At 61.1% G+C, this 21,368-nt stretch overlaps 6 protein-coding genes across 7 annotated transcripts; 5 read left to right on the plus strand and 1 right to left on the minus strand.

Moving 5' to 3' along the window:
- The first annotated feature begins 396 nt into the window (after positions 1 to 396).
- On the plus strand, positions 397 to 2,865 carry apn2_1 (DNA-(apurinic or apyrimidinic site) lyase 2). 2 transcript variants are annotated; one of them, XM_062772034.1, is made up of 10 exons: positions 397 to 447; positions 499 to 530; positions 583 to 656; positions 697 to 762; positions 796 to 1,030; positions 1,066 to 1,404; positions 1,443 to 2,449; positions 2,488 to 2,539; positions 2,586 to 2,663; positions 2,716 to 2,865. In XM_062772034.1, the coding sequence occupies exons 1-10, from the start codon at positions 424 to 426 to the stop codon at positions 2,774 to 2,776; spliced, it is 1,968 nt and encodes a 655-aa protein (XP_062628019.1). In that variant the 5' UTR covers positions 397 to 423; the 3' UTR covers positions 2,777 to 2,865. The 2 variants fall into 2 exon arrangements, with proteins under 2 accessions (XP_062628019.1, XP_062628018.1); XM_062772035.1 differs by having other exon boundaries at positions 697 to 1,030.
- A 341-nt stretch (positions 2,866 to 3,206) lies between these two features.
- Positions 3,207 to 7,663, plus strand: lsb5. Its single transcript, XM_062772036.1, has 9 exons — positions 3,207 to 3,836; positions 3,932 to 4,000; positions 4,046 to 4,102; positions 4,141 to 4,812; positions 4,850 to 5,202; positions 5,241 to 5,509; positions 5,547 to 6,774; positions 6,813 to 7,255; positions 7,308 to 7,634. Exons 1-7 carry the CDS (start codon positions 3,483 to 3,485, stop codon positions 5,558 to 5,560), a joined length of 1,788 nt encoding a protein of 595 aa, XP_062628020.1. The 5' UTR covers positions 3,207 to 3,482; the 3' UTR covers positions 5,561 to 6,774; positions 6,813 to 7,255; positions 7,308 to 7,634.
- On the minus strand, positions 5,719 to 7,599 carry coq6 (Ubiquinone biosynthesis monooxygenase COQ6, mitochondrial; the record flags this gene model as incomplete). The annotated part of the gene is made up of 3 exons (XM_062772037.1): positions 5,719 to 6,774; positions 6,813 to 7,255; positions 7,308 to 7,599. The coding sequence occupies 3 exons, from the start codon at positions 7,597 to 7,599 to the stop codon at positions 5,719 to 5,721; spliced, it is 1,791 nt and encodes a 596-aa protein (XP_062628021.1).
- A 1,434-nt stretch (positions 7,664 to 9,097) lies between the features above and the next one.
- YAF9 (Protein AF-9) lies at positions 9,098 to 10,674 on the plus strand. Its single transcript, XM_062772038.1, has 5 exons — positions 9,098 to 9,200; positions 9,262 to 9,346; positions 9,392 to 9,577; positions 9,623 to 10,466; positions 10,518 to 10,674. The coding sequence occupies exons 1-5, from the start codon at positions 9,177 to 9,179 to the stop codon at positions 10,576 to 10,578; spliced, it is 1,200 nt and encodes a 399-aa protein (XP_062628022.1). The 5' UTR covers positions 9,098 to 9,176; the 3' UTR covers positions 10,579 to 10,674.
- Positions 10,675 to 11,297: 623 nt separating this feature from the next.
- Positions 11,298 to 11,699, plus strand: LOC62_04G005496 (uncharacterized protein; the record flags this gene model as incomplete). The annotated part of the gene is made up of 1 exon (XM_062772039.1): positions 11,298 to 11,699. The coding sequence occupies one exon, from the start codon at positions 11,298 to 11,300 to the stop codon at positions 11,697 to 11,699; it is 402 nt and encodes a 133-aa protein (XP_062628023.1).
- A 4,087-nt stretch (positions 11,700 to 15,786) lies between these two features.
- On the plus strand, positions 15,787 to 21,214 carry scd1_0 (Rho guanine nucleotide exchange factor scd1). Its single transcript, XM_062772040.1, has 6 exons — positions 15,787 to 16,704; positions 16,986 to 17,046; positions 17,342 to 17,562; positions 17,619 to 17,734; positions 17,797 to 18,869; positions 18,920 to 21,214. Exons 3-6 carry the CDS (start codon positions 17,465 to 17,467, stop codon positions 20,897 to 20,899), a joined length of 3,267 nt encoding a protein of 1,088 aa, XP_062628024.1. The 5' UTR covers positions 15,787 to 16,704; positions 16,986 to 17,046; positions 17,342 to 17,464; the 3' UTR covers positions 20,900 to 21,214.
- Positions 21,215 to 21,368: the final 154 nt, after the last annotated feature.

Here is a 21,368-nt window from a genome sequence, read left to right on the forward strand (position 1 = left end):
GATGATGGTGACGGAGTGAGTGTGAGCGCGGCGTCAGGGGAAGGCGAGGGAAGGGGAAGGGGGGAGGGGAGCAGCTCCAGCGCCAGCCTGGGTAGAGATTGTCGCAGGGCGGGGTTGAAGGTTGTCTGGGGGGCGCAAAAAGGGTTCACTATAGTAAAAGGTGGGCTCGGCGCAGGCGGTGCGGTGCCTCGCATCCAGCCATGCAGCCAGCCAGCCAGCCAGCGACGCAAGTGGCGGAAATCGCAACCTGGGGCACGTGGCAAGGCTACCGACCGTGGGAAAGCTGATGGGTTCGGCTCACTCCGACACCTCGAGACTGTTGTTGACCGCAACGAATGAACCCAAACGCCCTCACCACCATTGGGTAAACACTTGCCACTTCTTCCATTGCTTTCCCGCAGCACCACACCTCGCTCAGTCAATATGAGGATACTGACATGGAATGTCGTGAGTTTTGGAACCCAAGCAATGTCCGATTCACGCCAACTGACGCGTCAGAATGTCCTCAGGACTGTGCTAGACTATCACCCGTTCGTGCCTTCCTTCCCTCGCGTCGTGTGCCCCAAAGCTGACTTCTCCAAGGTGGTCGAGCATGGAGAATAAGACGGTTGAGGGTCTGTTGGAGGGATTGAAAGCAGATATCAGCTGCTTTCAAGGTGGGTTGTTGCTCGTCATCCAACGCAGCTGACCTTCCAGAGCACAAGACGCGTCGGCCCCAGTTCACGAAAGCGATGGCATGCCCTGGCGTCTACGACTGCTTCTGTACGTGGCCACGAGGGAAGACGGGATACTCAGGTGTCTGCACCTATGTCGATTCGCGCGTTTGTGTGCCCCTCAAGGCCGAGGAAGGCATCACGGGGCTTCTACTCGACGACCCTACGAGCACCATGAAGCCACCATGGACGCCAGAGGAGCGGATCGGCTACTACCCCGACATGAACGACATTGATTTCGAGGATGAGGTTGATGGGACCCCGTTCGATCCCCGGCGCTTGGATACTGAGGGCCGTTCGGTGGTCATCGACTGCGGGTTGGTGGACAACAATCGGCGTAGCTGACGTCCAGCATGTTCATCCTGTTCAACCTCTACTGCCCCAACGAGACCAACGAGACTCGCCGGCCATACAAGCTCAACTTTTACAAGGTTTTGCACGAGCGCGTGAGGCTCATGATGGCTGCCGGCCGCGAAGTCATCCTTGCTGGCGACATGAACATCATGCGAGCGCCGATTGATTCGGGGGAAGGCGGTATCAAGACGACGGCCGACCAACACTACCAGCACCCTGCTCGCGTGTGGCTGGAGAATTGGTGTGCTCCCAAGGGCCCCATGGTGGACGTGGTCCGCGAGTCGTTCCCTGACCGCGAAGGCATGTTCACATGCTGGAACACAAAGATCGATGCGAGGTGAGCGAGCGATCGATGGAGTGTGCTGACGCAGCTAGGCCAGCAAATTACGGCTCGCGTATCGATTACGTTTTGTGCACGCCAGGACTTCGCCCATGGATCAAAGGAGGGGATATCGACGCCAGCGTTCACGGCTCAGACCACTGTCCTGTCTACATTGACCTGCACGACTCGATCGAGGTGGACGGCGAGACCGTCTTCCTTCGAGACTTGCTCAACCCGAAAGACCGGCCACCATCCACAGCTCCCGTCTACCCATCAGATATCCCAAGAACGGCGCCTGAGCCGCCCCGCTTCGCGACCAAGTTTCTGGAAGAGTTTTCGGCCAAGCAACGCACCCTCATGAGTTTGTGGGGTGGGGCCAAGTCGAGATCCATTGAGCCATCGGCCTCACCGTCGCCAGCACCTACTCCGACGGCAGAGGATCCTCCGGAAACCCAGCAGCCTCCGTCCACTGCCGGGAGCATCGCGGAGAAGCCTTCTTCTTCGCCACTAGCTGTGGCACGAGGGGCGTTCGCTGCCCTCGACGGTGCGTCGCAATCCAAAGTCGATCCACCACCTTCATCCAAGCCAGCGCCAGTTCAGAAGGGCGATACTGTCGACCTCACCTCGGATGAACCCCCACGGAAGAAGCAGTCACTGGGTCCGGCAAAATCTGCCCCTGCAGAGGTTAGTAGGAAGCCGGCACCCAAGCCCAAAGGCCAGCAAAAGCTGGCTGCCTTCTGGTCCGCTCCGGCATCATCATCAGCATCAGCATCAACGTCCTCAAAACCGAAGCCAGCAGCCTCTGCTGCGGTCAAGCAGTCCCAGCCAGAACAATCACCACCAAGAAAGAACATTGCATCGCAGTCCAACACCACCGATCCCGCGCTAGTCGACACTGAACATGACGAGCTTATAGCCCAGGCTATTGCTCAGGCCGATGAAGAACGTGAGCGTGAGCGCAAGGCCAAGCAGGACGCCGCCGCCCCGGTCTGGTCCAACTTGTTCGCCAAGAAACTCCCTCCTCTATGTACTGTGCATCAGAAGCCTTGTAAAGATTTCAGTACGTTTCCTGGCCGGCACCAAGCTTACCCTGCCCAGTTGTAAAGATAACCGGCCCGAACAAGGGCAAGCGCTTCTGGCTGTGCTCGCTGTAGGTGCTCGCTCGTGTTGTGGGAATCGGTTGCTTACGTCGCCAGTCCTGTAGGCCCTGGATACGACATGGGTCGCTCTAAACGACCTCGCGAGGACGTGGATTCAAGGTACAAGTGTGACTTGTGAGTGTTATGCCGTGTTCCAATGCTCTGTACTGACTCGGGTCTCTCTCAGCTTCCTCTGGGACACGGCAAACAGTCGCAAGGAGACACCGAAGAGTCCGTCAAAGGGATAAACCATCGGCTGCCACAATTAATTTGTATCAGTAGAAGCAGGACGCCCGACACTGTTTCAGTGGCCGCGTTTCATGTAAGCATGTAGGTCAAGGGATCGGTCTCTCTGTGTACATCTGTGCTAGTACGCATGTCGTTTTGTCGCGTACGACTCGTGTGCCATGACCAAGCTATCAAGGCTGTTGACTACGATGTCGTTGTCCTTTTAGTGGGTTGTTGCCACACGTGCAGCGGTACAACTGCGGTGTTGACGGTGACGTCAGTGCGAGCTGCACGAGGTCACGTCAATGGCCGATAATATTTCCTGTTTGAGTAATTTTGTATTGACAATGTGCCCTGGTTATGCGGCGCTCCAGTGACGAAGACGAAATGGACAGCAATCTCTGAGATCCATGCGAGCAAGCAACCAAAGCCGGCCAAAGCAAGCAACGACACCTCGACACTGACAACAACTCTGTGTGTCTGTCTGCTCTTCTCTATCAGTCTAGCTCGAATCCATCTCGGCGTGGCATCACATTGTAAACAACCCCACTTGAGACACACTTGTGGATCACGCCGCCGTCACTGTTCCGGTCCCACACACACGCACACCAAGGCGCGCCAATAAGAGCAACACAGCCTTGTCCTTATCCTTGCGCCCATTGTTAAACCGCATCTCCCCCTCTTCCATCACCGACCTCACTCATCACCACAGCACAACAGCGCAACATGTCAAAGGCAGGCAACTACCTGCGCTCCGGGCAGTCGTTTGTCAACAAGCTCGCGGGCGAGAAGCCCCACTCGTCCGTCACCGACTGGGTCGAGGTGCTCTCGTCGGACAGGTACGACGAGCTCAGCCTCGACGGCATCCCCGAGCTCGTCGACAGCGTCAACCTGCAGGGATCGCAGGGCACGACCGAGGCCGCACGCGCGATCCGAAAGAAGCTCAAGTACGGCAACGTGCACCGCCAGCTGCGCGCGCTCGTCATCCTCCGCTCGCTCACCGAGAATGCGGGCAAAAACTTCCAGCTCAACTGGGCCGACCAGCGCCTGCTCGACCGCCTCCGCGAGATGGCGACCGACGTGAGTGCCGGTGCTGGCCTTGACGCCTTTGATGGCCTGGGAGAAGAGCCCATTCCTGCGACGCGGCACGGTTCGCTCGCGCTAACACTGCACAGGGACTGCTCGACCCCAAGGTTAAGAAGCGCCTGATCCTCGTGTTCCATGCCTGGTCGATCCAGTATGCGGTGAGTTGGCCAGGCATAGCGATCATCTCTTGCTGATCAGCCCAGGATGAGCCTAGGATGCAGACGGTCGCCGGCCTCTTCCGCCAGTACAGTGGCCGCAAGGTAATGAGCCCTCCCGGCAACCTTTGCTGACTGCCCAGCCGGTTCCTGGCGCGCCTGGTGGCGGCCATGCCACCCGCAGCTCTGTTAGCTCCATCTCGGCTGCGACTACGCCTGATGCTGCCACCCCGGGACGTGGTGGCTTCTCGGACACGGACCCGCTGTACAAGCACAGCTGGGAGCCGGCCCCGGGCCAGAGGGGCGCCGACACGTACGCTGACCTGGCATCTGCCCGGGCCGACGCCGAGGAGCGCAAGCGCCAGCGTGAGGGCCGCATTGCTATCGAGCACCGTGAGGCTGAGCTCGAGCGCCGTGAGCGCGACCTCAAGCGCAAGCAGGAGATGGCTGCGATCGAGTCGCGCCGCCAGCGGGAGGCCCAGGAGGAGGCCGATCGCCGCCGCCAGGCCAAGCTCGACAGAAAGAACCAGCCCAAGCGTCCAAAGTTCAACTTTGAGAAGGAGAAGCCCCAGATCATGGTCGCTGTCGCCAACGCTATCCAGGCCGCCAACAACCTCGTCAACTCGTGCAGGCTCGTCAACCGCGAGACTGAGAACATTACCGAGAACCCTAGGGTGCAGGACAGCCTCGACAAGGCCAAGGCCGCGCGCCGTGCCATTATCAGATACATCCACTTGGTCAACCAGGAGGAGTTTGTTGGCACGCTCCTCGACGCCAACTCGAGGATTGTGGAGGCGATCCAGTTGTATGACAAGGTGGGTTGCCGATACTTGGATAGTTCTGACCCAGCAGCTCTCCAAGCCTGCCGCTCTCGACTCGGACTCGGACCATGAGCTTAGCCCTGCGGAGAAGGCCGAGGCTGAGCAGGTGGAGAAGATTCGCCAGCGTCTCGCGGCACAGAAGCTCGAGTCTCAGAGAACCGGCGAGCTCCAGCAGCTGCAGGATCAGCAAAAGGTCGAGTCGAAGCGTGCCGTTGCGCGCCAGGAGCGTCGCCAGGCTTCTGGCACCTCGTCGCGCCAGGGAGCCCCGTCGTCGGCGTACGCCGACCTGCAGGACCTGCAGTTTGGCTCGATTGGGAACAAGGGTGCTGCTGGCCTCCCGCCCCCTATCCGCCCGGACTCGGACGCCGGCTCGATTGCTGGAGGGTGAGTTGACGAGGCGTAGCTCCAGCTAACACTGCCAGGTCTCTGTCCGACTTCTCCGACTATGATAGCTCGGAGGACGAGTGGCGCGCTGCTCACTCACGCCAGCAGTCGAGACAGTACGACTACCGCCACAACTACGGCGGCTCGTCGTCCAAGAACCCCGACCCGCAGGAGGGCAACACATACCAGTCGCTCGAGGACGAGTTTGGCTCCAAGGGCCTGCTTGACCCCAACGACCCCTTCGGAGATCCGTTTGCCGACGACGAGGAGGCCACGACCCCGCACCAGGAGAAGCCGCGCCAAGAGTGTACGTCCCCTCCACGTTGACTCGTGCTGACTCTCAGGGGCTGCAATCTAACTGCGTGCACACACACACACACACGCCTAGAATCAGTAGTAATCAAACGCGCCCAAGATGTGTTTTAATGGAAAACCCGGAGGCTCTTTCATTCCCCGTTTCAAGAACCCAGAGTAGTCCCATAGTGGCTATGGCATGATATGTACTTTCGACTCGGTCTACTTCCTCTCCAGCGAGTCGGCTCCGCGACGGAGGGCATTCTTGAGGCCCTCGCCAAGAACGTTGGCCGTGGCAGTTGCGACGTTCTTGACGACCTGGAAGCCCTCAAACGCGTCGGCAGCAGCGGCGGTAAAGCCAGCAGGGCGGCCAGCGAGGTTGTCGCTGGCGTTTGCGCGGCCAAACTCGCGCAGCTGGCCGACACGGGGCTGGCCCGAGATGCCCGAGCCCGCATTAGCCATGAAGAAGCTCTTGAGGGGGCCGAGCTCGTTGATGACCTCGAGGCCGGTAGACCGGGCCCAGTTGACGAGGGGGTTGCGCGAGCCGAACACGCTGTTGAGCTTGTCGACGGTCGCGAGCATGAGGTGATTGGGGAGGTACCGCTCGCGGGGGTACGGTGCGAGGGCGGTGATGGAGCCGAGATCCGATCCGACCTGGCGAGCAGTGTTGAGCGTGGCGGCGAGCACACGGGCGTCGGCCAAACCGGCGTTGAGGCCCTGCCCGGCCAGCGGGTGGGTCGTGTGGCAGGCGTCGCCGACGAGCGCGAGCCGGTGCGCAGTGTACTGGTCTGCGTGGGACAGGCGGAGGGGGAAGCCGGCGACCGACGCCTTCGGGATGTTGGTCACGGTCGGGGGGAGCGGCGCGTCCGTGTGCGCCGTGGGCTCGAGGGTGGCCAGCACGCCGGCGAGCGCCTCGGCCGAGAGCGGCGCCTTGGCCGCGTCGGCCTGGAGCAGCGCGTCGTGCATGAGCGCGAGGTCGGGCTCGGAGAGGGAAAAGCCGGCGTTGACGGCCGTCACGAGGGCCGGGATCTCGAGGCGCTTGAGCGCGGCCGCGAGCGCCGGCGTCGTCGACCACACCATCGTGCTCGCCGTGTCTGACAGCGGGAGGAACGCGAGCGGGCCGGTCGGCAGGAAACGCTGGAACGCCGTGTGGTTGGGGAACACGAGCTGCGGGGCGTGCTCGAGCGTCGCGACGACGGCGTGCGTGTCGTATGCGTGCCCAAAGGTCTCGATGTTGGCAAACTTGCGCACTGGCGAGTTTGGCCCGTCTGCGCCGATCTGGACACGGTGAGCTAACCTCCCGTAGCTGTACTCACCACCAAGCTCGCGCGGACCCAGTCGTCCCCGACCTTGAGGCCGACCCAGCCTCGGCCTTCACCATACCGCATCTCCGTGACGCGCGCGCCCTCGCGCACGCTCACCACGCCGGGCACCTCGTCGAGCCGGCGGAGAAGCGCGCGCTGCGTGTTGATGTTCTCGGTCATGCGGGCGAGCGGCTTGTCCTGCGGCGGGAAGTGGAGCATCGGGTGGCTCCCGGCGTCGGGGTTGGCCCAGACGATGATGTCGTCGACGGCGTTGCTCCTGTGCAGTGCGATGTTCTTCCACGCGTCAATGCTGTCGAGCCACTCGATGTTCTCGGCCGTGAGCGACGACACGCGGTTCGACCACTCGCCCGCGTCGTCCCAGTTGCGCACTGGGCCGAGGGAGCCGCCCTCGAGGAGCAGGATGCGCGTCGTATCCCGGAGGGTCTTGTACGAGACTGGAGGGGCGGGGTCAGCTGGCTCGCGGGGGAGTGCTTCAGCTACACTCACCAAGTGCCGACGCGAGCGCGAGGCCGGCCGGCCCACCGCCGATAATGACAATGTCATACGTGTCCTCGGCGGAGATGGGTGGGATCGGCTCCAGTGGGGGAGCAGCAGCAGTCGAGTGTGCGCGGCGTGGTGTCGACGTCAGGGGCCGGGAGATGCCGGACGAAGACGACGAGGACGACGCGGCGGGCGAGAAACGCGCCCGCGCGGCAAGCGCGCGGGGGAGCACGCGGCGCGAGGACGACGCAGCGGCGGGCTCGAGTATCCGTGTGACTGACGCCAGCGAGCGCTGCATGGTTGATGTTGTTGGTTTTGTTGTGGAAAGAGTCGAGTCGAGGGTGCGGAGATGCCGGTTGTGATTGCGCGTGCTCCGAAATCTGAGTTGGACGTGTGGCAGTAGGTGGAGGTGGGCTCGGCGTGGGTCGTGGGTGTGCCGAGGCGGGTGGGGCTCCGTTTGCGTCGTGTCCAGATGGTAGCCATTTGGCGGAGCATCATGCATGCGCTGCGTAGGATGGATACTGACAGGTGCTGCCTGTAGTTAGGCGTGCACTGTGCCGAGCACGCGCCTGCCTTGTTGCGAACCCTCGTCGCAACGCCATGACAAGCTCGCCAACTCGCCATCTCGACGACTGACGGCGGCGTCACGACCCCTTGCCCAGCCAAACTCGGCCGCAACTCCCCCGAGACATACACGCGTGATGACAACGAGCAGGGCTCGACAACTCTCCAACTTGCCAAAGACGGAAGTGGAGGCGGCGTTCGTTAGCCCCAAGTCGCCCCGTCACGCAGTGACACCAGCACCGCCTGCAACTTTTTCTGGGTCTTTGGATTTGCCGTTAGTCGGCGCCAGCGGTGCCGGTGGCGCTACTGCTTAGCAACGACATGCATAGGTGGGAGGTGGGCTGGTCGCGACTGGAGCAAGCGAGTTGATCGGGCCCAGCGGTGCGGGACGCGCGATTATCTGATAGTGTGGTGGGTGGTCTCTAGTCGAGTAGTGTGGGGCGGGTTGTCACCCGTCGAGTGGAGATGGGGGTGCTCGCCTCCTCGCCGAGACGACGGAGATAGCGCTCGTTTCCGCCCCGGCGCCGCTCCGAACACCGACACCGCAGACCACGCCGCCCTCGCACTCCGCTCCGCTAGCTGAAACGCGTGGCGCGCGAGGCTTGCACTAGCGCGCGCGGCGTGGCGATATCGGTGTCTGGGGTTGGGGTGTTTCCAGTGGCTGTGAGGCTGAAGTGAATCCTGGCGTGCGTGTCAACTTCCGGAAACGAACATGCTGATACGAGGAGACATGGTCGTGGTGTGTCTAGGTGCGGACGAAGTCGCCCAGTCCGAACACGAGTGCGAGGACGAGGACGAGTAGGAACTTGGCTCTGAATAGATATGTGGACCTGATTGAGATATCCTAAGTAGGAACGGAGCGAGAAAAGGGACGTTTCAGTAAGCCAGGAGCCGGGTATCGTGACTCCGAGGGGCCGTTGAGAAGACGAAGGCTGGCTGGTGGCGGGTCTTAGGCGTTTGACTCGCTGTCGACGCAACGAGCATAGTCCATCAGACAGCACAAGTAATATTCAGTCACTGAATACCTCGAAAGGCTTTTGAACACCCTGCAATGTATGGTGGAAAGTCAGAACAAGACGGATAGGCAGTCATTGTAGTCGACGGAGTGCAGTCTCGTTGCCATACTGAGCCACGCGGAAGCCACGTGGTTAAGGAAGCACGTGACTCACCATCAACATGAACTCGAACCAACCTCGACACATTCGATGTTCGCTCTTTCTCCATCGGCGACGCATCAACAACACTTTGTCGGACAAGCACACTGGCGTGATTTGGAGCCGAAACTCAGCACCCCAGCCACACAGAGACACGATGTCGACCAACGAGCGTATCAAGGTGAGCCGAGCCGAGCCGGCTGCGGCAGCTCGTCGCGTGTCCCCAGCTCACCCACTCCAAGGGCATCCAGGTCCACCGGCCCATCATCTATGGCTCGCATGCGCGCCTGCTGACCGAGGAGGAGAAGGCCACGGCGCCTCCGGGACGTAAGTAGCTTCGGGTGTTGTCGATGTCGCAAGCTCACAACCCAGACACGCACCGCTGGTCCATCTTCCTCGCGTCGGCCGCGACGCCCCCACCCGCGCCGCGCGCCTCGTCGTCCAACGACCCGCCCCCCATCGACATGGACTACATCGCCGGCGGGGCAGACGACATGTCGTACCTCATCAAGCGCGTCGTGTTCCGCCTGCACGAAACGTATCCTAACCCCAACCGAAGTGAGCAGCTCACGGTTTCCGATGGTACATCAGCTGACACCCCAGTGTGCGAGAAGCCGCCGTACAGGGTCACCGAGACGGGCTGGGGAGAGTTCACGGTCCCCATCAAGATCACCTTTGTGCCCGAAGCCGGAGAGAAGGCCATGACGCTCAACCACGCCATCAAGCTGCACCACTGGGGCGAGCCGATCGAGGCGCCCTTGCCCTTGCCCGTGCCCCCAGCGACTGGAGAGACACCCGCCGCGACGCCAAAGGCCGAAAAGGTGGAGACGGAGGCCGCGACTGTCCCCAAGACCGAGGCGGCCCAGACCCCAGCAGCAGAGTCGACGCCGGCGGCAGCTGCGTCGGTGCCAGCCGAGGGGTCAGCCCCGACGTCTGAGGCGCCGACAGGTGTGGCAACCGACGCAGCCACACCAGCCGATGCGTCCGTATCTGCCACTCCTGTGGCCGGCGAGGTCGAGTTTGCCCCGCTCCCCATCCTGCCGACCATCGCGTCGTCATACCCCGTCCACGCGTGGCAGTACGACGAGCTTGTCTTCTCCGACCCCCAGACCAACTTCCTCAACCTCTTGAACGAAAACCCGCCTACACCGCTGCCTGCGCGGAATAGGCGGCCGCGTGACCAGCGCGAGGAGCACGAGCTCAAGGCTGGCAACAAGAAGAAGGCGCGCGCGTCTGCGTCGGCCCGCCCGAGTATCAGCCGAGCTGGGACAGAGTCGCGTGGAGGGACCCCGCTGGCCGGTACGCCTGGTGCTCAGCCCGTCGGCGTTCCTGGCGAGCTCGGAAGCGCCGACGTTCCGCTCGAGTTTACGCAGGAGATGGAGAAGAGCGAGCACAACCGCCTGACCGAGATGAGAATAAAGATTGTCGAGCAGATGGACCGCTGGAGGTGAGTCTAGGCGTACCCGTGGCCGACCGAGCTCAGCTGACACTTGCGCAGAGAAAAGCTCATCGCCAATGAGAAGGAGCTTGGCAAGCTCAAGGAGGAGCTGAGGGCATAGGCGTGGCGTGGTGTAGACGGGGGCATGTTATAGGGCCGGTCATGGCTTAGACGCGGCCATTGCATTCATGCAGTTGTAGATGGGCTCTGAATGGCCTGCGCTTGGCCGTGGCCCGGCAGGCACATTCGGCCAGCGGTGAGGAGAATTTTGTGTGCCCTGGTGGGACCTGTGGTCGGAGGATTGTGTGGTAGAGAGTACGTTATGTACGGTGGCATGTGGTAACAGTGGTATTACGACGCGCAGATGCGCGGGTGCGCGGGGGTGGCGGATCGGTGGGCAGCTTTACAAGCTTCCTTCCAAGGGCGGCAGGGTTGACGTGCAGCAATTCAAGTGGGCTGAGTCGTGTCTGCGCGACGAGTGGAAAGTGGCATCGAGGCGAACTGGCGAAGAGGTGCATGTGTGGTGTGGCGTGGCGCGTGGCGGTTTGACTGTTTCCACCAGAGGAGCGCGGCGAGCGCGGCCCGCGCCGCCCAGCATTCGAGAGGCACAATAGTATGTATGGGCTTGTTGTGACTGTCCCGAAACCTACACCCACCCGCCCGCCCCCCTGCCCACGCCGGCTGCTGCGGATGCACTCACTCGCTTGCCACCTGATGTATATATGCACCCGATTTAATCCCACGGCCGTATCACTGACGTCAGGCCGATCAGTCGCTTGACAACATAAATACCAATCCCCCCGTCGTCCGCAACCGACCCCCCCCCCCCCCCAACGCACAATGCCCAACCCGAACTGGACCGACGCCCAGAACGCAGAGTTCGCGGCCATCATGGCCTCCTTCAAAGTGACGCACCGCGGCGAGCTCGACGAAGCGGGGTACGACGCGCTCGCTAGCCACGACCGCGCGCTGCGGCTCAACATGTCCGACGACCCGCCGTGTGTCGTGGACATGCACACGCGCGAGTGGTGGACCATGGCCCCCGCTTTCGTCGCCGCCGTCACTGCTGATCGCGCGGCCGAGGAGGCCAACCCCCAGTGCGAGCCTGGCGACGGGCCGGCGCTGGAGGATATGGGCTTCGAGGAGTCCAAGGCGCTGTTCTTCAAGCTGCTCGGCGAGCGGCACCCCTCGCGCGGCCCGCCGCCGGTGCCGTCGGGGTCGGGGTTGGGGTCGGCGTCGTGAGATGTATCCGAGTCGGCTGGGGCTTTGCCCAGCCGTCACAAGTGTTTCATTTCGTTGTTACGTCGCGGGGCTATGTACTACTTAGTCTGGTCCACAGTGGCGCCAACCACCTCATTCTACCTCTGCACTCACTCCGGGCTGCAGACGCTGGTAAAGTCCTAAACAGCGCAAGATGTACACAGCCATCAGCAGTGGCCCACACTGACACACCGCTCGCGGATACATCGAAATCGGCCAGGCTGGAAGAAACAAACGGGGTGGTGTTCACCGCCACTTGCCGATGACGAGGACATGTGGTGAACCCGCCTCACGGTTTTCTTTTCCAATGCCTTGTTCCAAGCTCCTTCTACACCACGGGCCAGTGTTCCAACGCCAGCTCGGGACCATTGCATATCGCGTTGGTATCCGGACATGAAGAAAACAAACTCAAGTGTCGTATCGTCCTCGTCGCTGCCACCGTCTCTCTGCGATCCGCAGCACCTCCTCCCGTAACAGACACCGACGTTACCAAGCCGGTGCGAATAGCTCCAGCTTCAGCTCCAGCTGTGCAGCATGTCGAGCGAGCACAGTGGGGCAATCCGGCGGCGTCTACACGCCCAAAGTGGCTGCTGCGAGCCGCACGATGCCACTGCCCCGCCTCATAGCCGGCCCAGGCCATCAGGCACGGCTTCGGGAACGCGACAATTGCATCTTTTTCATCGCTTGCACCTCGAGGTCGTGCACGACCACTCGTGACTTGGGGCACCGTAGCAGACACCAGGCGCTCCGCTCCGCTGCAGAGCACGTTCGGTCGCCCTGCCGTAAGGGCGTTTCTTGGAGATGCTTCCGGGGCAAGAACGGGATAGCGGAGTAGCATGTTTGTTGCAGTATATCTGGCAGTGGCGAGGGGCTATGTCTGCATCGTGCAGACGAAGACAGGAGGCCAGCCGGTGCGGCCGAACGGGCGCCGGCCTCGTTGGAAAACAAGTCGGCTTGATGTATCGTGCCCGCCGCAAAGATGGCCTTCACCACCTTCCCCGCCACAGACGGCGGCAATCCGACGCCCGAATCACGCTTGTCCGCCACACCTTCTGCCCACTGCTGATACCCGAACACGTTGGTAGCACCGAGACATACACAACGAGATAGCCTGGGAGTTTTGATAAACACAGCGCACCAGCCGCACCAGGCGTGGGTTTGACGGCAACGCAGGGATTGAACGTGCCGCGAGGTTGTCGTAACAGCTTCCAGACCAACTCGATCGGCAACAGCAGCAGCATCGGACGCCGCCGCTGAAACGTTTGTTCGTCGTTTCGTCCCCGTTACCGTCTCCGTCGTCGCCGTGGCTGTCCGTGGCCGCCGTCGCAACACCCGCCCGCCCGGCCGCCCACGTTCATCGGCGTATCGACGTATGCATCGCCGTGAGCAGTTAGCCGTTGCTCTCAGCCAGTGTCACTGCATTCCTCCCCGCGGCTGCCCCGCGGCCGCAGAGTCAATGACGTCGAGGACGACGGCAGCAAGACTGATAGTGAGCTATATCAGGCGTTAGTGGTTCCGCCACGTGGCTGCCGACCTCTTCTTTTCTTTCGCCTCTACCCCCTCAGATCTGGCAACCGGGGTATTGCCGTCACGCGCGTGGGTGGGCGCCCGGCGCTGCTGGAACGGAACGGAAGGGCAAAGCCCCTCCCGAGATGACGTCTAAACGCGTCGGCGCACCGTTCGCGTGCGCCGCGGCGGGTTCGATCATAATGCGTCTGCGTCCTTTTCGTTCCAGCGACTGTTGCAAAGGCATGCTGTCTTGCGCTGGATCGCGCGCGCGCGCTAGCACGCACACCTTGCACGCACTTCGCTGGATTAGTCGATCAGGGTTGGGCCTCTCCACAAGTACGTTACGCCAGTGGCCCCGAGCCGATGGCCTAGTTGAGGTTGTTCCGGTGCGGGGTTGTGAGTTATGTCAGAAAGGCCTGCACACAACGTGTTGGTCGTCGAGAGTCAAGAGTCTCGGTCGGTCGCTGTCGTGATCGGAATGCTTGATGGCTACAGCAAGCCGAGACGAAACACGGCCCAGGTGTTTGTTGTCGTCGGCCCCTTGGGGCATGTACGACGTGCACGCGTCGGTAGGTCGCTTGCGGGGTGTATGCATGGGCTGCTCGCGAGGGGAAAATGTCAGACGCCCTCCAGGCAGCCCGCGGACATGGGAGTTGTAGGGGTTTGGGGTTGTGCAGCCGCGCGGCAGTGACGAAGGGGGCGTGGTTTCAGGGTGTTTAGACGTGCCACTGGTGGTGGGTGGTGATGCAGTGACGACAATGGCACACATCGTAGTGCTCGACCTTGCTCGACCATCACCCCCCCTCTGCCACCCGCTCCCCGCCCCCCAATTTGGCGGGGCGCCAGCTACCTCCGAGGCTTTTTCACTCCGCCGCGGCGGGCGTCAAGACTCAATACGGGCATGGCATGGCATGGCATGGCATGTTGGCGCGCCGCGTCGTCGTCGTGTCGCCGCCTTTGCCGCCATACGCCGCCCCGAGGTGCCGAGGATTATGGAGCGACGAAACGAGCTAGAGGGCGTCATGCCGCGCGCCGCCTTGGCCGCCGCAGCCGCCGCCGCCGCCGCCGCCGTCGCGAGCAAGCAAACGAACAAGCAAGGCCAGCAGCAGCTCGCGTGATACATTTAGGACTGACAGGAAACAGCTGTTGGGCTCGATTTGGCGTGTTGGCGCGTTGGCGTGCATGGCGCCGTGCTAGCAGCTAGGGGCAACAAGGGAAGGTGCAGCAAGGGGTCAGCGGCGGTGACGCCGCGCGCCGCGCGCCGCGCCTCGTCGGCATTTGTGCCGGGCTGATAATGCATAAATCGAGGGGTCGAGTTCCGTGTCTGTCTGTCTGGTCCAGGCGTGCGTCGAGACAAGACAGACGAAACACTTGAGCCCAGGAAGGAAATTTCCATGCAGCCCCTCGTCTTGTCCAGCATGGTCGCATCTAGGACAAGTACCCCAGAACCAGAAACATGGCTGCATGCGTGGGCGGGGGGGCGGCGGCAGTGCGTGCGTGTGTTGGGCAGGTGTGCGCAGTGCAGTGTGTGCATGTTGGGCAGCAGTGACGACGACGCGCGGGGCTGCAGCCAAAAGCAGGGTTGCAACGCGTGGTGCGCTCCATCACGACATTTTGTGTGTGTGTGCACTTTGAACACGACGCGACTTGTCCCATGACTGACTCAGAGTTCCATTTGATTGTGCCGGCGGTTGCGCTGTGCCCAGCCAGCCAGAGTGACGAGCGCGCGTCGTGACTGTACGTGAATAACATCACAATGTGTGGGAACAATGTGCCATACTGTGCATCCTCTATGGCTTCATTTGACGGGGGCTTCAACTCCCCTTGATCACAATGGCGTCGCGCTGGCCTGGCTGGGCATCAACCATACACTCCTCTAGTTTAGGTCTTTTGGCGTTGTGTTGCCTCTCTGGCCCGAGGCTGCACCCCCCCCCCCCACCCTCCTTTGCCCGGCGTTGCTCTGACCGAATGCCTTGTTTAGGGGGCGGTAAATGCCGTACCAGGCATCATCCCTGAGTCACCATTCCTCTCCTCTGATGCCTTGCTTCACCGAACCTCTTTTTATGTACATTTTTTTTTTCCGACAAGCCTCCTTGCCTGCAGAGCTGTCATGCTTGGTTGCAAGGAAGAGGCCCTGTATTTGGGTTCCTGTCATGCTGCCCCCCCCTCACATGTCGCGCCTGGCGTCTGTCGCGTATGCGGCCCGTGACTGCCGCTCAACCGAGCCATGGCGCCTGGCGGTTGGCATGGTTTGGACGCCCAGTTGCTTGCTCGCCTTGTTGTGCCTCTGCTGTTGCGCCGTGAAGCCACTTTCCCCGTCGGTCCCCTCTTGCCTCCCGCCCGCTCATCCCAGCGGGCGCGGTCACTTGCACCCCGCCAGCCCAGCAGCGATCCAGCGAGCTGATACACACACACTGGCACTACACTACGCCAATCCAGCCAACCCAGCGAGCCCAGCCCAGCCAGCCAGACGACACACCAGACGACCCATACCACACCCAACACACACACACACACAACTCTGGCACACAACTCTGTCCTCCTCTACCCTCCCCCCCACCTTCATCGCCCATCGTTGGCTAAACCCCCTCTCTCGTTCCCGTTTCGCCATCTCACCCCCCCTCGCCATCATCGACCTCCTCCTCCTCATTGCATTGACTGTATCTCACTTTGTGTTCCACCCCTTTCTTTCACGACCCAAACAAAACTCGACACTACCTACACAACCACCCTACCCCTCTCGCCCAAACCTTTTCGTCGACAACGCCCTGGCTAGAGGCCGAGCGTCTTGATTGTTTCCCCTCGTCGTCGTCTCCGCGTCTCCTACCGACAAGAATCACTTGAAACACGGACAACGTGCCTGCGCTCGAGCTACCCACAACCCACCGTCCTTTCCTCAAGCCTCCCCTGCATCTCCTCCCTCCCTCACGCTCACGCCGCCTCTTTCTTGATCCCTCGATCCACCACCCCCCCTTCCCTCCTCGTCGTACCCCAAGTCCCATCGCGCCCAAGGCCAGAGGCCAACACCCAGCGACACACATCTCGACCAGCAACCACCTCGCCCTCGTCAACCCGACACGCCGCGCCGCCGTTGCCGAGACCCAACTCTGTCCAAACTCGTCTTTGGCAGGACCATAATCCCAAACTACGCGCACGCACCAGTTGCTTTCTCTTCATCATCGACGGTTGCGCTCATTGCCGAGCTTGACCAGCTCGCCGAGCTCGAACAACGCGTGCGCCCGGCCCCTCGTCCATCCACCACGCGATCCAGTCGTAAAAGCGTCTCGTCGCGATCCACCCTTTGCATCGTCAAGGGTTCGTGGTGTCACATCAAAGTCTCACACGTCGCTCAACCCGTCGCCCTCGCCGCCTACCGTGACGCTTGGACGCTCACGACGACGCTCGGACTGGCTGCCGTCGACTTGACCCTACCCTCCCCCACATTTGCCATTGCCAGACAATCGCTCGCAGTGACCTGGTAAGTGTCGCTTGCCCAGACAAGCCCACCCGACCTTGACCCGCACTCCCCTCATCGCCATTGCTTGCTCAGCCGGCTTCCTTTGTTTGCTCCTCTTTAGCATCTCGCGCGCGCGCACTGCTCTTCTCGCTTGGTGCCAGAGCTGACGTCTCTTCCTCTCTCGCCGTGCGTCCGTGCGTCTCTTGTCCCTTCCATCTTCCATGGTTGCTTGGTGATGGCACCATTTGGTCTCCACGTTGTATCCACCCCGCCTCAACGACGACCATCGCAACCCACTACAGCGCGTCGATTTCGTGGCCTGTCAAGTAACAAGCATCTTCTCCATCGCATTCGCGTCTACGAGTGAGTCATTGTTTTGGTGCATTGTCCACTGTCGTCGAATTGGCGCGCTGACGAGGTATTCTTCCCGCCACTTGCCACTGTTGTGTACGCCGCACTTGCCTGTTACGCCATCTTGGCCGGTCCTGCCTCGTTGCCTCGTGAACACGGACCTGCCCTCCCCGCGCTTTGTTCTCTGTCTCGCTCGCTCGATCCGACATTCGTCCCACCCCCGTCCTCCATCTCGACGCTTGCATTCAACAACCCCCAACACACATACACACTCACACACACTCGCCACCCAACCCCAATCACACAGACTCTTTCGACTCGCGTCGGTCGGTAGCTCTTAAAGAGCACCCTTTCCACCCCCCTCCCTCACACAGCCACCCGCCGGCCGTCCTGACGACCGATCATCGCCACCTCCCCGCCCTTCCCAGCAATGTCCATATCACGAAAGCGTGTCGGCTCTGTCAGTCAGCGTAACGACTCGCCTCTCCCACCACTGGACATTCAATCCATCCAGATGCCGCCAAATCCGTAAGTATACAGGCTCCCTTTGGCATTCTCTGGCCACCACTGACACGAGGCGACAGCCAAAATGCCCTGGCCCTCAAGACGGCAGCCTTGTCGTCGACAAAGACCTTGTTCCAGATGGCCTCGGGCCTGAGGAAGAGGTTGCGGAGTGTCGAGGACTTTGCTCCGTTTCTGGGTAAGTGTAGTCACGCATCCAGTGCGAGCGATTGTCGCGTGGTACTGATGCGTCATGTGCAGAGCAACCAAGCAGTGCGAACCAGCTCGACGTCGTGGCCCACATGTGCCATGTGTTCCGACTGGGATCCTCGCTTTGCCACCTCTACAACCAGTTGATCCCCTCCTTTGTCAACCCATCGTCTCCCCTGTACGCTGGAGACCTCCCAGAACCACACCCGATCAACTATGACCCTCCTAACTTCAAGGACTCGCCCGAAGGTGTCCGCAACTGGGCCAAGCGTCCTGAAAACGCCAAGGTCTGCCAAAAGTACATTGCCTTGTTCTGCATGGCAATGAAGCAGCGGCGCGAGGAAGGCAGATGGCACGGAGAATCATGGGCCATCCACGAGCTACTGGGCAAAAGCACTGGCGACGAGAGCGACCTCGAATCCTACGACTCGACCGGCTTGACAAAGGTCTTCCAGACAGTCGAGGCGATGCTCGACAACCTGCCAGAGTCGGCCATCTTCCCATCTTCTCCCACACCGACTACCCCGTTTGGAACGAGTTCATCCCAAACATTCTCAGCCCTCGCACCGCTCTCCACCAACACGCGCTCAAACTCGCGCCAGTCGTATGAGTTGCCCTATTCGTCTGCGGGCACACCAACCGGTTCTTCTGTCAACGGAATCGCCGCGGCAGTCAACGGCGGCATCCTCACAGATTCCGAAGCTGGTCCTGGTCCTTCGACCGTCGAGCAGCAGCGATCATCCGGTTCGGGTGCTATTGGTGCCATTGGAAATGCCTTCAAGACGGTCGAGGAGCTCGTCAACAGTGAGCGCTCATACGTCCAGGAGCTCGAGATTCTCGAGCGGTGCTCGGTCGAGATCCTCAAGGCCGAGCTCGTCTCCGCCGAGACGGTTTATTCGATCTTCTCCAACCTCCGCCAGATTCTCGACTTCCAACGCAAGTTCTTGATCAAGCTCGAGACCGAGTACGAGCCGATCGAGGAGCGTGGATGCGTCGCATGGAACGAAGGGCGTTTCGGACGGCCATTCGTCGAGATGGAGAAGGAGTTTGAGTGCTACGGCCCCTACTGTGCCAACTACCTGGACGCCATGAAGACGGTCAACGACTTCAGGGTCAACTTGATGGTAAGTGGTGTAGCCCCCACTGCCGTGATCGCGCAGCTAACATTGCCAAGCTTGGACAGGACCTGCCGGAGGGACAAAAGCCATGCCTGCATCCCGAGCGCGAACTCCAGGCGTTCATGATCAAGCCCATTCAGCGTATCACAAAGTATGGGCTGCTTCTGGACGCTATTCTCCACGCCACAGCCAAGCAAGAGTATGCTTACCGCGAGGAGCTCCAGGCCGGTCTTGCAGCAGTACGGCGCATTGCCGCCGATATCAACGAGACGACGGCGTTCAAGGAGAAGCAGGCAACTGTCCGCGAGCTTGTCGAGCGCGTTGATGACTGGAAGGGACACGACTACGAGCGCTTCGGAGACTTGCACCTCGACGACCAGTTCACCGTGTCCAAGGCCGACTCGCCCAGAGATTACCACGTCTTCCTCTTCGACAAGATGATGCTCTGCTGCAAGGAGATTCAGCAGGACAGAAAGAAGGGTGCCAAGAACAACAGCATGCTCAACCGCAAGGACAAGACAACGAGCAAGAGCGCTCTCCCACCAAAGTCTCGTCTGGCATTAAAAGGGCGAATCTTCGTCTCCAACATCACGGCTGCTCACCTCCTCCCACCAACAGAGCAGTATGGTGCCCCTCGGGTTCACATCGTCTGGTCGGTCCCGGCCAAGTCGGGCGATGCGGAGCAGGATGTCGAGGACTCGTTCATCATGTCTGGGCGCTCTGAAGACACGATGAAGAGATGGGCCGACAAGGTGATGGAACTGGCCGCCATTGCCCGCAAGCAGCAAGAGGACCGCACTGCCAGCACCCGGTTCAGCAGCAACACTCGTGCATCTGACCCTCGTGCCCCGTACTGGGCTCAATCGCAGTTTGCTCCTCCCACGCCTGCCACCGAGCATGGCACGTTCAACTTCCCTCCCGTCCCCGGCACTCCCAGACAAAGCGAGAACGGCTACTACTTGGATGGCGACGACGACGAGCCTGTCAACGGTCTTGCCATCTATGGCGTTCCTGGCGTGCCCTTCCCAGTCAATGCGCGTCGTGCCCAGAGCCAGCAGTCCTTGCCAGCTGTTCAGCAGGCCGAGCTGCGCGCTCGTGCAATGACCGAGGACCAGAACGGGCCGAGCATGACTCAGTGGCGGCAGCAGGCCGTCCCGCCTTTGCCATCGCACCCTCGCTTGGCGTCCAACGATTCCAACGGGTCTGCTGTCACCCCAGAGGGGTGGCGCGCAGGATCCAACGGCCGCCGCCAGCACAGCCAGTCGCAGTCGCGCCTGCCTGGCCGCCTCGAGGAGGAGGAAGCTGAGTTTGCCAGCGCCCCTCCAGGCGCCTTCGCTCGTTACGAGCAGGCCACGCCCAGAGGCATGGCCAGAGCCCCCTCAAACGGTTCAGCTGCCCCTCAAGGCCAGCCACAAGGGTCGGTCCGCAGCCGCAGCGCCTCGTCGCCCAATGTCTACCAGCCGGTGAACCAGGCTCCTCTACCTCCACTCCCCAACGGTTCGAGCCCCACTTGGCAAAACCAGAACACGCCATACGTGTCTTCCTCTGCCACCTCGTCGTCTACTGGTCTTGGATCTACCCCTGGCGGCACGGCCTACTTTAACCGTCGCATGAGCACTGGCAAGCGCTCGAGCGCAGAGTCGCAGACCACCGAAACGTCGGAGACTTCAAGCCAGAGCCCTCGCACGCCGTACACCAACGCCACTCCCGGCGACTTGCGTGGCGCCACGCCCGTGTCTCGCCAAAACAGTCAGGAAGCTGGGCCTGCTCAGAACGTGCTCGTTAAAGTGCGCTCTGGCGAGTCCAACTTTGTCATTGGCATCCCGACCGATATTACGTTCCAGACGCTCTACGAGAAGGTTGTCAAGAAGCTTCGCCTCTGTTCTGCGCACCACGCCAGCGCCGGCCTCGACCTTGTGGTCAGAATCAAGTGGCTCGACTCTGATGGTGACGAGGTTGTCATCAAGACCGACTCGGACGTCCAGGTCATGCTCGTCGAGTCTGTCTCGGAGCAGATCCAGCTCATTGCCACTTGAACGCAGCGAGCTTCGGCCACTTCTTCATGTGAATAATACGCCGCCCAACATGCTTTATCACGCGCCCCATTGTGGTCCAAACGTGACCCCACCACCGCCAGCCGCGCATCAACCCCTGCGGCTCCCACATTCGTTTCTTTATTGTCGTCTCTCTCTCTCTCTGTGGCGCCGCGTAGTAATAGGATTGCTCTCGATTGTTGTTGGGTAAGGTTTCAGGAGCTTTAGTAGATGCGCGCATTCTCTCTCTCTCTCTCACTCTCGGTCCCTTGTTTCCAGACTTGTCGTCAAAGGAATGTAACGCTATTTGTTCTGGTGCGCAAGTGGGCAGCAAGCAAGCTGGAGACGGACGACGGCCAGACGACGAGGAATGAACTCGTGGGAGCAGTGACAGGACGCGTCGTAAACACGCCCTTTCAGCCGGTCGGTCAGTCCGGTCAACCACGATAACCCGCCACTTTGAAAATACTCC

The sequence above is a fragment of the Vanrija pseudolonga genome, chromosome 4 (assembly GCF_020906515.1).
Source record: "Vanrija pseudolonga chromosome 4, complete sequence".
Lineage (NCBI taxonomy): Eukaryota > Fungi > Basidiomycota > Tremellomycetes > Trichosporonales > Trichosporonaceae > Vanrija > Vanrija pseudolonga.

Excerpts from the sequence above, each read along its gene's own strand:
- apn2_1 (XM_062772035.1), top strand. The coding sequence starts at position 424 with ATGAGGATACTGACATGGAATGTC. Across the intron at positions 657-696 it reads AGATATCAGCTGCTTTCAAG|AGCACAAGACGCGTCGGCCC; the intron begins GTGGGTTGTTGC and ends CTGACCTTCCAG. Across the intron at positions 2,664-2,715 it reads TCAAGGTACAAGTGTGACTT|CTTCCTCTGGGACACGGCAA; the intron begins GTGAGTGTTATG and ends GGTCTCTCTCAG.
- lsb5 (XM_062772036.1), top strand. The coding sequence starts at position 3,483 with ATGTCAAAGGCAGGCAACTACCTGCGCTCCGGGCAGTCGTTTGTCAAC. Across the intron at positions 3,837-3,931 it reads TCCGCGAGATGGCGACCGAC|GGACTGCTCGACCCCAAGGT; the intron begins GTGAGTGCCGGT and ends AACACTGCACAG. Across the intron at positions 5,203-5,240 it reads GCCGGCTCGATTGCTGGAGG|GTCTCTGTCCGACTTCTCCG; the intron begins GTGAGTTGACGA and ends TAACACTGCCAG.
- YAF9 (XM_062772038.1), top strand. The coding sequence starts at position 9,177 with ATGTCGACCAACGAGCGTATCAAG. Across the intron at positions 9,578-9,622 it reads GTATCCTAACCCCAACCGAA|TGTGCGAGAAGCCGCCGTAC; the intron begins GTGAGCAGCTCA and ends CTGACACCCCAG. Across the intron at positions 10,467-10,517 it reads GAGCAGATGGACCGCTGGAG|AGAAAAGCTCATCGCCAATG; the intron begins GTGAGTCTAGGC and ends ACACTTGCGCAG.
- scd1_0 (XM_062772040.1), top strand. The coding sequence starts at position 17,465 with ATGTCCATATCACGAAAGCGTGTCGGCTCTGTCAGTCAGCGTAACGAC. Across the intron at positions 17,563-17,618 it reads ATCCAGATGCCGCCAAATCC|CCAAAATGCCCTGGCCCTCA; the intron begins GTAAGTATACAG and ends ACGAGGCGACAG. Across the intron at positions 18,870-18,919 it reads ACTTCAGGGTCAACTTGATG|CTTGGACAGGACCTGCCGGA; the intron begins GTAAGTGGTGTA and ends AACATTGCCAAG.